Below are 14,894 nucleotides of genomic sequence, written 5' to 3' on the forward strand. Positions count from 1 at the left end.
AAGTAAAGTAGACTCACTTTCCTGACCTTCAGACCTTTCAGCAAAGTCACGAGTGTTCACTCGGCGCGGCGGTTCTGCTCAACGGGCTAGGCGTTAGGAATACGCTCGCCACCGCACCTCTAATTACTCTGCATGGGTTCGCAGGTTTGAATGCCATGCAGGGATGGTTACGTGCGAGAGGATTGCTGGACTTCTAGCCGTCGTTGAGTGGTTCACGTAACCGTTGGTTGGTTACGGCTTTCTCCACCACCAAGTCCATGCTTCCGAAAACAAACAATATAACTAAACCCATACCCGACTTGGAATGGTAACCGGACGAGAGGCCGTGGTTTGCCATATGGATAAGCCGTCTCATCGGCTTTCCTCTCCCCCGGGATAAATATGTAAATCCTATCCTATCCACTCAAATTGTCAAAGGTCAGAAGTTTAAGGAGACCCATCTCTTAGAAAAGTTCCGAACCATCACTCAGAAATGTAAAGACAGAACAGCATAATGTGTCTGCTGGTCTATTTCTGGTATTCGCTCCTGGTACATTCCAGAATTCAGAAATTGGGATAGTTAAGCGTAAGAGAATTGCTTTATCTCTTGATATTCTGATATTATTGCATGTTCAGTTATGCTCTCTTTGATTACTGTTACTGTCCTAACAGCATTTGTTTGAAACAATTAATTGGTCACCGGTTTAACTGACTGAGAGGATCATCGTTCACCATTTTGAATATATTTATATGAAAATGTATTTTTGTTTTCAAAGGTCATTAGTTGATGATGTTATCTTTCCTTATGCTCAACCTCGTCATGGTTCATTGCATCGTCGTCACGCTCGATCAACCATGAAAAATCCAGGTTATAACCAAACATACGAGACATTTACTGCCAATGTAACCGACCAACTTGTCCCAGCAGCTAATACCAGGTCAGTAATCTAATCAATATTTTGTATGACAATCTTTCACGACTTTTGCTGCGAACAAGTCCCTGTACAGGCATCGTATGACCAGCCTTTCGCTGTAACCAATCAGCAGTTAGGTGAACCATCCAAAATGGCGAGTAGTCCAGCAATCAACACGGATCCGCGTTCGAATTCAATGTGAAGATAGGTATTTGCTGGACTCCTCGTCATCGTAGGGTGGTTCACGTAACCGCCGGTGGGTTACGGCTTCCTCCACCATCAAGTCTATCCTTCCGAAAAAAAATAACTGTCTAACTAATTTCATACCTGACACGGACTGGTAACCGGACGAGAGACCGTGGTTCACCATATGATTAAGCAGTCCTATCGCCAGGGATGGCCAATTCGAATAAAGTATTCGAATGTATTCGAATATCTCGTCATTCGAATATCGGAATTAGCGTTCATAAGAATATCGAATATTTGTGTGACGTCACACATTTTCGACGCCGCTTCCAAGACGTTTCCGTTGAATGAAAACATTCTCGATAGAAACTTGCGCGTGATTGTTTTCATCACTCATCAGCGTAACGTGTTATTTGGGCCGTAAACGCTTTTACGTTTGTGTTATTTTCTCTAAAACGAAAATTTTAAACAAATTTGTTCCACGATAACGTACGCGCACAGAATTGTGAATCTGGTAAATACAATCATCGGCGGCGAGTTTCTGAAGACAACGCAACTTTTTGATTGAAAAGCGGCAATTTAAAATACTGAAAATAAAACCGCAAACAATATAAGTTTTATTGAAACCCGTGAAAATTTATAAAATGCTTTTCTAGGCAGTGAAAATCGCAAAATTTCGTGGGCCTACCGTACATATTATGTTTGGTCGGGCGTTTAGAAACATATCGTCACGAATTGAGGGCGGGATTTGCCTGATTATTCATTACTTTGAATTGCCGTCGAATATTCGAAACGCGACTTTTTCCCGGGTTGTGAGGATGTATTTAATATAATTAATCTAAAGTATATTCAATCAATTTTATTGTGATGAAATAAATTTTACTCTGAGATGTTACAGCAGATTTATGGATTTTTCGAACGGTTTTATCTAAAAATAATCAGAGTGTCAGCATTTCGATTGAGCGGAGTGGAGTCACTGTTAACAAGTAGGCCTACATCTAAATATTTGCCGAATTCGCAAAATACGGATCTGAACATTATTTAATCGGGCAGTTTACCACGCGTTTTTATTCTTATGATCGCGGATTGCAATGGTATATAAGAGTGGTGAGGATTTTATTTTGTCGACGCAACCGAAGGTTAAATTGGAGACAATTAAATTAATAAAACAAGACATTTTAAATAGGCCCGTATCGGTCACGAACCATCACTTTGCACAACAGAAAAATATATATTCGTTGTTATATTATTTGTTGTAAAAGTCGACTCTTTTAACAGGTGGCATAATCGCGGCAATAAATATGTATTTTTAATTTACTGCTCAACTTTGTATGTATATTCATTGTATGAAATGAATTATACACTACACTTAACAGGATTTTATATCATTATTTGAGATTTTTCTAACGGCGATACCGAGTTGGCAAGTTTGCAAAAATACGTATTAAAATTAAATATATCAGGCGGTTTATCTCGTACTTTTAGGTCACAGATCGCTGTGGACCGAATAATAATGTTTTTTTTTTGACGTAAGAAGAAGCAACCGCGAGTTACGTTGGACACATTAAATTAATATATAAAGATATTTTAGAATCTCGTAGTTGTCATGGATTGAATATTTTATGTAACAGGATGATCATTATACGCTGAAAAGACGGCTCTTTTAACGAGCGCGGAATCGCGGTGGGTGTTACAGGCGGCAATGGGAATTTCCGATTTCGAAAATCCTGGCTGCACGGCTGGCAGTGGTGGTCATCTATTCTCTGTTAATTTATTTCTAATTTCAAACACAACAATATGTTACACATATTAACATTATGGTTAACATAAATTAATATACAAATATACTGGTAGGTAGTAGAATACTCCAAGCTTAAATATTAGAATTTTTAAAGACATAATGGATTTTCGATTGTTGTGGCTTGTTTCAGTTGCCTGTATTGCCAATAAATTTGATTACTCACAGAAAATATACACAATTATCTGAATACAAGTTGTATTTTTGTCAATAGACTTGACTATTATCGTAATATCATGGTACCAATAATAGAAAGCGTCACCCCAACTCTTTGGCTATCTTTTCATATGGTCATTTGTACAAAGTGAATAATTTTAATAAACTGACTGTGTCGCAAGTTGCTATTATTTTTTATTGATAACTATAAACTATCAATTACTTTGTGTAATGTACTGTTGGTCTGTGGCTTCATTCTGATATTCCTTTTGAAGCTTATTTCCTAATTTACTGGGTTTTAATGAAATGAAACAAAAATGTTTTATTTTCGATTTTAGAATGTATTCGGAATTCCAGATTCGAAAACATTATTTTAGAATGTATTCGGAATAGTTTAGTATTCGGAAATGGCCATCCCTGCCTATCGCCCCTCCTCTCCCTGGATAAATATGTGAATCCTATTCTTAGCGTTGACATTCTGACTCTCTTCAAAGTGGTCAAACTCACTTCGGTCAGCTCCGTTGATCAGGAATCTTTCACACTCCTGTCACACTACCTCGTCGGATCTAATTCATGGTTTCATATTTTCAGATATTTTGTATCTGACGTGCCGTCTAACGAGTATTATTCCTACATCACTGTGAAAGCGTACGGCCACATAACGACAGTTACAAACCCTCTGCGATCGTTCAGCGTCTTGGAACCCCACTCTCAAGGCGGCTGCTCAAATAATATCACTGATACAGTGGAGAACACGTCAAAGCAAAGGTAAGATTGTGGGTGGCTGTGGCAGAAATATTTTCTATTCCAAGTGCTGAGGGCTTTTAACTCAGTAGTGTGAAACTTGTAAACGCTGATTGAGAAATTAGTGAAATTATATTTTTGATTTTTGAGCGTGTTTCACTTTTTATTGAAAAAACTTTGGTAAATGTTGCTTCAAAATATGACCATCTCAAAAAGCACCTACCGGTACTTCTTTGTGTTCTAACATTTTTTTGAATTTTCAAATTATTCATCAAATTTAGGCCGAAAATGAGCAAATTAATGGCATTTCTAGGTATTAATAGATCTGCTAATCGAATGATTGATTGTGCAAAGCCATGCGATTTCATGGATTTAGATTGTGAAAAGATTATATAGATGGAATAGCCAATGTAGAATAATTTACCATCTAGGTTGCCAAGTTTGATGTCTGCCGATTTTATTGGTTCTCTGTGAGCGCAAGTAAAACCAAACTCGGGTGGGAGAATATACTCAAAAGTCATTGATTAATAATTTAGAAACCGGAAATACGAATATTAACAGGTGAAAACTGAATAATGTTATCGGATCCTCCGCATTCAGTATTCTGAGTTGCCCATCCCTATATATAGATGATGAATATTTTTGTTCTGACTATCAGATGTTAAATAGAAAGATATTTAGAAAGGATAAGTAATTAGCAGAAGAGTCCTCACTCTTGTTACAGTATCCTTGCTTTTTATATATACAGGGTGTCCATAAAGTCTTGGAGAATTTTGAAATTTCAAAGGGAAATGTATCGATACCATATATATTTTTGCTCCTCACAGATGTATTAAATAAAGTAAACATATTCGAACAATTAATGATTAGAAAACAACAAACCTGATTAGGATATATTGAGAACTGACTTCAGAAGAAAATTAAAATTGTAAAGGAACTTTGTGGACACCCTGTATATTGATCCGCCAGCAAAAATAGATATAATTAGGTAGTCCGAACCAATAGCTTATAACATCATGTTTTCTGACAGCACTTCCTATTAAATATCATGCCACACATGCATGGATTAATTTATCATCTATTATAAGTTGTTATGAGGATTATTGATCTTTTGATTAGGTACTCTCTATCAGGGCTACTCAAATATTTTCACTAAAAGTCTGTTTACAAAACTTGAAAATTATCGCGGTCCGTTCATTCTAAAAATTATATTTCAACTAATCAAACAAAATTTAAAATTTGTCGTTTAAAAAAATGGAGAAGTGATCAATATCATGTATTGGTAACGACAGCTGACTTTACTGGGAAAATGTGAATTATTCGGTCCCATAGGACCTAGGACATTTGAAAAAATAATGCTTCCTAGCAACTCAAATTGTCTTTGAGACTGAAAATTTGGAATATATTAGCTGTGGAAAAAGACGTTCGAATTCGGACCACGCTCCGTGAGTCGAGTAGCCATGATCTATATCAGCTTGACGTTTGGCGTATTTGTTAAGCATCAGGAACACGCTAGCCATCACACCTATCTTGGTTTGATTCGTTAGGGGTAATCATTTGCAAGAAGATTGCTTGACTCTTTGCCATAGCCTATGGTTCACCCGACTGCTGGTCGGTTACAGCAAGAGGCGATGGGCTAGCAATACGATTAACCCATCTTATCAATTTTCCTCTTTTCGGAATAAATATGAAACTATGTGGTAAAGTTGCTTTATTCTCTTCGTCATTACACAGTGGTTTCCTCCAAGTCAATGCATCTGAATCAAGTAACTAATCCCATACCCGACTTGGACTGGTAACCGGACTAGAGGTCGTGGTACACCATATGATAAGCCACTTTATCCTGTAATGGCTTTTATCTATCTCCTTGTATTATATGGTTAGGCCATGTTATTAACTTTCTTCTCCCCTTGGTTAAATATGGAAAATCTATCATGATTAAGCCATTTTATTGGCTTTATTTTTTCTTCCAGAAATAATATAAAAAGCCTATACTTGACTAAAAAACTTTGCATTTTCAGGAAATGCAGGGTGGCCCAGAATGGAGGATTCTTCAGTATTAAGTATGGCAGCTGTCTGGGTAATCTAGTGAGTGATGGTAGGCTTGTGATAGACCATGGGAACATACAGAATGCTAACTTCGGGATTACTAAGAATGGAACAATTGTTGTTGGGTGAGTATACTATTTAAAAAAGTACCCAATGTATATCTCACATATAAGCCGTATTGAAAATCAAAAAAAAAATTGCCAAACTAAGGGGTCATTACATACATAACTCCATCTCACTAAAATTAGGCTTATTCGCACACTGATCACACTCAAACGTAATGACATTATGCTAACTTGATTCCAACAGCTACAACTCGAACCCTGCCAAGTTCTTATGATAAGAGCAAGCACACACTCGAAGCAGCACTTGGTCTGTAATTGGTTGTCATACACGTAGGTACAAGGGTGGCTTTTATGCAAATTCTTATAAATTTACTGTTTTGGGGCTGTTGTCAGGAACTCGGCAGAATATGGTCATCGGTTCTAGGGCCAATTTATGTCTCCAGGTTTTTTAAATTCAATGTGAGGGCTCGTTAAGTGACCAGAAATTAAATGCGATGATTTACCTGTTTGGAAAAATGAGTAAAACTTATATTTTATATTCTTAAACCTTGTGAATAGCCATGGATGAAAATAATTATCTGCTGAAAAAGTTGGCTGGGAATTTTAAATAAAATTAATCAGCAACTAATCGCAGTAAAATTTTACTTGACTTCGGACCCAAGTAGACACTGAGCTAACACTTGGCTCGACTTGCAACATGGGGTTAGAGCAGTAGTTCTCAAACTTTTTAGGCTGTTCCCTTTTTCAGATTTTGTAAAATTTCGCACCCCACCTCAAGAATAACTAGCTAAAAATATTCTACAAAAAAGGCGAAAGTATGTTTTATTTAAAAGCATGTTGAAATTATGTGTAGGCTATATAATAAAGAAATGTAATTATTCAAAATAAGGCAGGCAAGATCAAAGCTAACAATTTGTTTTATTTTTAATTACTTCCACCCCCCTCAAAAATGGCTTTGCTCCCATAGTGGGATGCACCCCACTGTTTATGGACCACTGGTTAAGGGAATACCCACCCATCGTTGTTATTAAGATCAAAAAAAATTCTTTATGCCTTTGTTCAATTATAACATGTATATTTTTTTAGATACATAACTTCTGAAGATATTGAAAAAATGGATTTCAAGCAACTGATTGGTGGAGCTGTTTGGCTTGTGAGAAATGGTAGGAATTAGCTTATAAAATTTCAAATATCGCAGAAGAGTTCAGCAGCCCCCTCGCATTATCCGCAATTTCCCACAAGTTTCGACTAGCGAATCCGGACAGAGTAATCAGAGGTGCACCTGAGCACCATGCGTCTAGTCGAGTTTATTTGGTCACGCATTTTTTAAAAATCGACTTTTCTTTGCTAATCAGGCTGGAGTCTGAAATAATTCAAACTCAGAACTCAAACTCATAAAATCATTTGAATTACGGCTCTTTACCCCAGTTGACAAAAATTCCGATTTCAGCTTTTGACTTGAGGAAGATATGAACTTGACTCCAGCTCTGAACTCGGAGAGAACCAAATTATGCTAGAGACTTTTTTATTCGATGGCACTCATGTTGTCTTAGCTTCCTTATCTGAAATATACCTAGTTATGAATATAAAACAAATTTTATCATAACTGAAATATATCCAGTATATTTGTGTTATCTTATCGTTCTTATCTACTTAGCTATATATATGAGTTATATGTTATCTTATATGTTATCCTAGTTATCTAGCTATGGCTATGAGGCATGATTGATCTTATCTTTTCATTTATCCCAGGTTCACCGTATGTAGAAGAATCATTCAAATGTGAAAGTGCTGACGTACAGGAGACTGGTACCCTCAGGTTAGATATTAGGATTGGCAAATTACAGCCCATTTAAGTATTTCATCCGGCCCACTTGTGCCTTCTGAAATTACGACCATAGTTTTTACGAGCCACATATACCTCAAAGTCACCCATCAGAATTAATATCCTGAGACATGAAAATTATTAACAAAAGCAAAAACAGATCTCCCCAAAGTATTCAAACCTCCGAGCCATCTGAGAAATCAGCACAAGCAGCTTTGAGCCTGACAAGCTTTTGGATGCATGGAGTGGGCGATGTCAAACCCTTCAATCAATCTGTCACTTGGTGCAATACATGTCGTTGTACATTAGTTGTTACTCTAGTTTTTTTGTCAATAACCATTTTTCATTTATAGTGTCATATTGCGCTTACAACCTTGTGAGCAAGTCTTATCTAGAACGAGCCCATTCAGGAAAGTAAATCACCACATGTGCTCTTCTTGAATAGCCCCAGATACATGAGTGGCTGTTGTCATAAATTTTTTTTCAAATATTACACAGAAATAGTTTTTTGGCTGGTCTATAAATGATTATACTTTGAAGCAAACTATACCAAATTATTTCAAAAATAGAAACCGAAAGTAAGAATTAAAAAAATTTCTTGAAGCAGCTTCTTAAAGATTCGTTCTTATTAATTAAGTCGCAATCGTTCCTTTTGATTTTAGAACTTTCATTGATGTTCAATCAGCACGGACAGCGATCGGACACGATGCTTTAGGAAGAGTTGTTTTCGTCAATACTGAAGGTCAAACCAAAGTCAGAGGTCTCAACCTTAATCAATTTGCAAGGTAACGGCGATCTATGCTTTGTTGCTTTGAACAAGCGAAACCCCAAAGCAGTGGATCTCAACCTTTTTCAGTGTCAGAGCCGTATCTCAAACTTTTAAAGTTGTAAGGAACCGCAGAAAAAATAACGCAAAATAAAATAACGAGATAGCGATCAGAGAACGCCAACTTATTGATCTAGCGGTGTTTTTTCCTTCGCTTTGACTCAATAGTGACACCATGTGTCCAATTGTGGGATTCAAATTTTTTGTCAGCAGGTTTCATCACAAAACTCATGTTTTCAGCTGGCTCTGTTACAAAAAGTCATGTTTTTCAGCTGGCTCTGTTACAAAAAGTCATGTTTTTTTCAGTAATGCTAACCGGTTTGCTGATGTGTTAAAATTCCGTAAATTTAATGTACTGAATTTCAGGACAAAAATTCAAACGGTTCAACTACCGGAGTTCAGTCTTTCAATTTTATGCCCTAGATTAATTTTCAATGAAAATTTGTCACTAAAAATGAATAAGTTCTAAAGGATAATGAGAGCCGCAGGAAGAATAGTTCAGAGCCACATGCGGCTCTGAGAGCTGAGGTTAATAATCACTGCCTTGAAGTGATTCCCCAACTTTTTCGATGCATTTCTCTTTTTGCTTATTTTGAAACTCTTCATTCCTTCTCAACATAAAAACTCTGCGTTACCATTTGTTCAATTTTAGCAAATCTTAAGCTAGAATTACTCACAACCCTGTCAACTAACGATACTCTAGAACAGGCATGGGCAAAGTACGGCCCGCGGGCCAAGTCTGGCCCGTTTGGTAATTCAATCTTGCCCGCTTGATGCTGCCACAGCCAAACTCAAATCAAGTTTTGATGTTTCAGCTAAAAATATCGCAAGGAATTTGTTCAGATTGCGGTAAATTCAGTTTTGGCAAGACATATTGTTTATCACTTTTGCTTTGTAACACTGTAAATATTGTTCATATATTATATTTTTTTACGTCGCACTTACATGGCCGGCCAGTCTAGGTGGGAAAAAGTTTTGCCCCCTGTTGCAAAATCCGTGCCTACCCCTGCACTAGAACCAGGGGCCAAAAAATTAGGGCACCTAGAGGGGCGGGTCATGTGACGGTGGTGTAAAATGTTACATTTAATGAACAATAATTACAGTGTTACAAAATCAAAAGTAGGAAAATAATAGGACTCGTGCAAAAACTAAATTTAATCATAATCTCAACAACTTTCTTGAAGTATTTTTCAGTCAAATCATCAAAATTTGAAATCCTCCGTACAGTTGAAATATTTAGTTTAAAATGTTTGCATAAATATGTATTACTGCAATACTGAATGAGTGAAAATTGTTAGTAACCACTTTTTCTTCTAGATTGCTGATCAAAGAATTCCATCTTGTGAATGCAATTAATTTGGATGGAGGCGGTTCTGCAACGTTGGTTCTCAATGGTTCATTGGCGAGTTATCCATCCGATCATTGCAAGAGTGACCCCGAGTGGCGATGCGCTCGAGCAGTTACAACTATTGTCTGCGCTCACGATCCCGATTGTGAAACAGAGTGTGTGCATGGGGAGTGTATCCATGGAAAGTGAGTCTGCACTTGAATATTTTTGCGATTAATTCCATTCCTTAGCTGAATAGTATAGAACTTTCATATTCATGCCAGGGAGAAGAAAGCCAATAAGAAGATTTCTCATCTTCTTACCAGTTTAGTTGAGCCGCCTAGTTGGCCAGCTGTTTCAGATGCATGGACTTGATAGTGGAGGAAGCGGTAACAGTGGCACATAGTGGTAATCGAATCCTCTCGCACATAATTATTCCCCACAGGATTATATATCAATGGCTAGTTTGAAACCTTTTGAAATACCATAGCTCCTTACATATATACAATATTGACTAGAGCAGTGGTTGTTAAACTTATTAAGCTTTTCCATATTTTTTCAAGTCTTGCACCCCACTTCAAAAATAACTAGCTAATAATAAGCCACAGACAGCAGATAGTAAGGCGAAAGTATGTTTTATTGAAAAAATCTGTTTAAAATAAGAGGATGGAATATAAATATTCAAAATAAGTATAATAATAATAAAAATCCAAATATTTTCATTTCAATTATCATCTCGGCAAAATTGTCTTTAGCCCTCTTGTGGGGTACACCTCGCAGTTGAGAACCACTAGTCTATGGCTTTGTTGTAAACAAAGACATAAAACTGTTTAATAGAATTTAACTCCTTTTTCAAGATGTTCTTGTTCTGTGAACTACAGAGGCGAGTCATGTGAAAAGTTGTATTGCGGCCACCATAACTGTTCTTCACATGGATCGTGCCAGCCAGGTACTTTTTTACAAACTTTTCTACAGCTTTTTTACAATAACTCAGTGGTGTGGCACATCATGCTAGGAATATGCTCTCCACCTCTGATTAGGCTACGTGGGTTTGCAGGTTCGAATCCCATGCGGGGTTAGTTATTTGCGTTCACATGACCCCTGGTCGATTACGGCTTCCTCCACCATGAAGTCCATGTTTCTGACAACAAATAACTGGCTAACTAATCTCATACCCGACATTGACTGGTAACCAGACGAGTTGTCGGGGTTCGCCATATGATTAAGTTCTTGTCTGCTCCCCCGAGATAAATATATAAATTGTATCCTATACAGCAGGGGTGGGGCAAAATTTTTTGGTGCTCCCGAAGTATGCGAACCAAGATGGCGGACATCGAAACGTAACATGGGGAACAGGTTAGGGTTAGGCGATAATTTTTTTCCAATTTTCCTTATTTTAGTCCTATTATCAGTTCGAAGACTAGCCAAGAGCCTCCCGTAGTATTTATACCTAAAATTATGGCCTAACCCTAACCTAGTACACATATTACATTCCGATGTCCGCCATCTTGGTTCGCATACTTTGGGAGCCCCAATTTTTTAGTATAAGAGCCGCATGCGGCAAGTCAAAAATATGTGAGAGCACTGTTCTAGAGGAAAGAGAATTTAATTAAATTGACTTCAGTTCATCATTTCCCCCTGCATTCTTATCCCAGATGGCTGCGACTGCGCTCATGGGTGGGCAATTATTATTTTTTTTCTGATTTGTGACTCAATGGCCCCACAGGATTGAAATCTGCGAAAGCATGCAGGGTAATCAGGGTGCGGTGGAAAGCGTAATTTTAACACTTAGCGCCGCACTGCCGAGCTTAGCTTGACTCAATTTTAGTATTTTTTATTTCCTGATTTTAGAAGGCTGTGACTGCTCTCCTGGGTGGCATGGTACTGACTGCACCATCCCCTGCGGTCCGACTCACTTTGGAAAGAATTGCTCTCAGGAGTGCCGATGTAGAAATAATGGAACTTGCAACAGCGTCACAGGGATCTGCACTTGCCGTCCAGGATTTGGAGGAGCGTTATGTGAAAAAGGTATTTTTAGGCACGAACTGAACCTATGGATCGTTTTAGTATTCTTTTGTTGTTATTAGAATTCTTGTTGTATTGAAACAAGCGCTTTTCTCCATTAGTACGGGACCAATTGCTTTGAATTGCGTTGTTAGCTAGCTGTTATTGTTTCGCCATAGGTAGTAAATTGGACGCAGGTATAGGCTTTGCAACACAAAGGGATTGAAATTACTCGAACATATCAGATTAAACTAAATTAAAAATTTTCTTTGTTGGCCTCAATTTGCGCACCCCTGGGGTAGCAATACAGAGCCAGAATGATTCCCGCTTATTCTTAACAGTAAGATCTTTGCACATCATTGGCTGCTTGTATATAGGGCCTCGTGCCTAGCGAACAGAGACATTGTATAAAAAAGGTACAAAATTTATATTTTAAGTGACTGGCTACCTCTAACACCCTTTTTCTATATATTTTTAGGTTGTGAGCCCGGTACCTATGGCAGCAATTGTCAGTATACGTGCCACTGTGCCAATACATGTACGTGTGACCCTGCATCAGGTGTTTGCAGGAATGACACATCTTATAATCTAGAAAAGTATGCTAGCATTAATGGTAAGTTTAGATATTATATTTCGAGTGTTTAAGGCAGGGGAACAATACATTAGATGAGGTGAAATATCTAATATGAGTGTTCTGTGTTTTTATTGTGACATTTCAAGGCCGGAATGGCAAACTGGGAGGATTTATAATAATTTAGGGTACTCCAGAAGTATGGCACTAAGATGGCAGACACCGGAATGTTGTATGTGTACGTACCAAGTTGGGGTTAGGCCATAATTTCAGGTACAAATACTATGGGAGTCACCTGGCTAGTCACCGAACTTGTGATAGGAGGAAATTGGAAAAAATATGGCCTAACCCTAATCTGGTATACATACTATGTTCGTTCTGGTGTCCGCCATTTTGGTTCACATACTTCGAGAGTATCCAAGTTTGGGAACTGTTTGTGTTAGCCAAGTGAACATTCCTCTGCCCATAGGTTTCAGTCCCTCCACACAACTTGATGTAAAGTAGGCAAACAAAATTAGTTACTGCCTATTAGTTACTGTTACTATTGGTACACATACTTCTGGAGCGCCGAATTGATGGAAGAAATTCTTTTTTTTTTTGTAAATTCAGGATCGGAAATATTCAGGGGCCACTGTTGTTCTGTATTCGGGAAACCTTAGACGTTAGTTGGACTTAACTTTGGTTGGTAATAGTTCCACATAATGCACCGTTTTTTATCATCATTCATCATATTGTTTTATGGATACTTAAGGACTTTTTTTACCCTCATAAATAAGTTGTGAAGTCGATTTTTTTTATTTTTACTACAGCATATACACATACACACACCTACATATTGATACACATACACACACCACATATTTACACACATACACACACCTACATATTGATACACATACACACACCACATATTTACACACATACACACACCTACATATTTATACACATACACACACCACATATTTTCACACATACACACACCTACATATTGATACACATACACACACCACATATTTACACAAATACACACACCTACATATTGATACACATACACACACCACATATTTACACAAATACACACACCTACATATTGATACACATACACACACCACATATTTACACACATACATACACCTACATATCCATACACATACACACACCACACATACACACACCTACATATTTATACACTTACATACAAAGAAAGTTTATTTATATAATTTGTTGTGTTTTCTTATTTTCTACGTTTTGCAATGAAAAAGGGTCTGGAAAAGCAGCATTGTGCGACAATGTTCCGACACCCGGTTCCGTTTTTGGTTATGACAGAACTCTGTGTAAGCAGCCACTGAAATGTAAACAGCTCAACTCAACCTCAGGCATCGAAGAATAGCAGTTTCTTTTCTGCCAAGACTTTCTGTGCAGCGTCTTGTTTGCTGTTAAAAAACTCATAAACACATGATTTCACAGTTGCTCAATGTCTGATCAAAAAGCAACAAAGAAAATCAGAAAAGATTCAGAAAACAAAAGATTTCATGGAATTGTGAGTAATTTGTAGAAATTTGATGCTGTGTACTCTGAACAAGGCCCTGTACAGGCTTTTCGAGTCTGAAAAAACATACAGGGTGTCCATAAAGTCCTTTCACAATTTCAATTTTGGTATTAAGTCAGTTCTCAATATATCTTAACCAGGTTTTTTGTTTTCCAATCAATATTTTTACTTCATTTAATACATCTGTGAGGGCCAAAACAAAAGACTTTATGGACACCCTATATATTCAGCTCCCAAAGAAGGTTCAGAGAACTTTTGACAAATTGTAATACAAAAACTTTGCCATGCTCAAGACTTCTTTGATAGAATGCTATAGAATAGAAATGGCCTAGAGATTTGCCATTTGAGTTTTAATATAATTTTTTTTTTATTTTCTGCTATGAAATTCAGGAATCCCGAATTCAACGGCTTTGATAATTTCACCTTTGTTTGAAAATATGGTTTCAGTCTAAAGCTTGCCCAAATCCACAGTTCTGCAACAGCCATTGCATAATTTGAAAATACACTCTGGGCCAACGGTTCCTAACCGAAGCCCCGGTTTCCCCCCTCCCGAAGTGGGCCACACATCAGTTGAAGAGGGCCACAATGCTAAACGCAAAACTGATTTTATCTCCCACTTTACTAAAAGACTCCTCACTCATCCTATTTGCTTGATAAGGTTATTTCACAGGCTGTTTTTGCTTGGTTGAGCATAAATCAATTGAACATAATGAGATTTGAAATCTACCAATCAAAATAACACTCTAAACACCACTGGAATTATGGGTGCGAAAAGCCTCTGGGAGGGGGGGGGGGGGTCACGAGCCATAAAAGGTTGGGAACCACTGCTCTAGGCCATTTCAATGACATGCTGAATTGAATTGCACAAGGTAACTAAAATGTCTTCAACGCTTAGAAGAGG

The 14,894-nt window shown here is 37.5% G+C and overlaps 1 protein-coding gene across 6 annotated transcripts in view; it reads left to right on the forward strand.

Annotated features, from left to right (window-relative positions):
* Positions 1-14,894, forward strand: part of LOC120335200 (N-acetylglucosamine-1-phosphodiester alpha-N-acetylglucosaminidase-like) — a 220,740-nt gene that overhangs the window by 513 nt on the left and 205,333 nt on the right. For 2 of the 6 annotated variants that reach the window (XR_013476623.1, XM_039402687.2), the window contains exons 2-12: positions 756-917; positions 3,625-3,801; positions 5,799-5,951; positions 6,978-7,054; positions 7,644-7,710; positions 8,379-8,501; positions 9,860-10,075; positions 10,727-10,818; positions 11,721-11,897; positions 12,352-12,486; positions 13,912-13,984. Coding sequence is in view for 5 of the 6 variants with exons in the window: in XM_039402687.2 (XP_039258621.2) it covers positions 756-917; positions 3,625-3,801; positions 5,799-5,951; positions 6,978-7,054; positions 7,644-7,710; positions 8,379-8,501; positions 9,860-10,075; positions 10,727-10,818; positions 11,721-11,897; positions 12,352-12,486; positions 13,912-13,984 (1,452 nt within the window). In the remaining variant the exon portion in view is untranslated. The other 4 variants (XM_078113519.1, XM_078113516.1, XM_078113518.1 and 1 more) reach the window with 4 other exon arrangements.

This window comes from Styela clava, chromosome 1, assembly GCF_964204865.1.
Source record: "Styela clava chromosome 1, kaStyClav1.hap1.2, whole genome shotgun sequence".
Lineage (NCBI taxonomy): Eukaryota > Metazoa > Chordata > Ascidiacea > Stolidobranchia > Styelidae > Styela > Styela clava.